Source organism: Trypanosoma cruzi, genomic scaffold (genome assembly GCF_000209065.1).
Source record: "Trypanosoma cruzi strain CL Brener 1047053513427 genomic scaffold, whole genome shotgun sequence".
NCBI lineage: Eukaryota > Euglenozoa > Kinetoplastea > Trypanosomatida > Trypanosomatidae > Trypanosoma > Trypanosoma cruzi.
This window is the reverse complement of record NW_001849061.1, coordinates 2,863-3,759: the sequence shown is the minus strand read 5'-3', so window position 1 is coordinate 3,759 and position 897 is coordinate 2,863. Positions and strand designations below refer to the sequence as shown.

The 897-nt window shown below is 50.9% G+C and overlaps 1 protein-coding gene across 1 annotated transcript, besides 1 other annotated feature; it reads right to left on the bottom strand.

Moving 5' to 3' along the window:
• Nucleotides 1-897: a sequence feature (heterozygous, non-Esmeraldo-like haplotype).
• On the bottom strand, nt 17-897 carry Tc00.1047053427091.10 (farnesyl synthetase, putative; the record flags this gene model as incomplete). Its single annotated transcript, XM_797045.1, has 1 exon — nt 17-897. A coding segment is annotated over one exon (881 nt), but the record flags the coding sequence as incomplete, so codon positions are not given.

The window sequence follows — 897 nt, the reverse complement described above, 5'->3', positions numbered from 1 at the left end:
TAAGTCCCATCGCAGCTCAAAGACATCTCTGCGGGGGATGTATGAAGCGCATGAAGTGCTTCAAACGCCACGACGAACAGTGTTCGCCTGCATGTTCAAGAGCCTCAGCAACACACCCGTGACGCTCCACCGCCTCCATGCACATCTCCGTGTCACCTGGATTTTTAAAACGACGCCGTACTGCTTCGTAGACCCGCGTTTCCTCTCGTGCAGCAAGAAGAACTGGAAGTGTTGCAATGCCTTCTGCCATGTCCGCCATCTTTGGTTTCCCCAAATTTTTATCATCCCCAGTGATGTCCAAGCAATCATCGACAATTTGAAATGCAATGCCCAAATGCTTTCCAAATTTCGCCGCTGCCTCTTCATAGGCGGTGTTTGGCAAACCCGCAAGTACCGCAGTAGATGCCAGGGAGTTGGCAATAAGAGATGCTGTCTTACAGTAACTCTTCTGTTCATAACTCTCAATGTCAAAGCAGCCGTCCATTTGCATCATTTCTCCAGCAGCAAGGTCCTCCAGTGCGGTACTCATGAGCAGTACAACGCGGGAGTGGCCCAACGCGGCTATCCAAATGGAGGCACGCGCGAGAAGGAAGTCACCTGCCAGTACCGCACGTTTTGCGTCATACAAGCAGTGGACTGTGGGTTGTCCACGACGTGTGTTACTGTTATCCATGACGTCATCGTGGACAAGCGTAGCGGTATGGAGAAGCTCCGTGATTTCTCCAAGTCGCAGGAAGGGACGAATGGCACCAGAAGAATTATCATCAATTGAGCCGATGCTTTCCGCACGAATTTGTTCACTCACATGCGGCGGCAGTAACGCATGTGCCATCATCGCCACCAGCGTTGGACGCAACATTTTCCCACTCACTGAAAAAACATATTTGGCAATGTGAT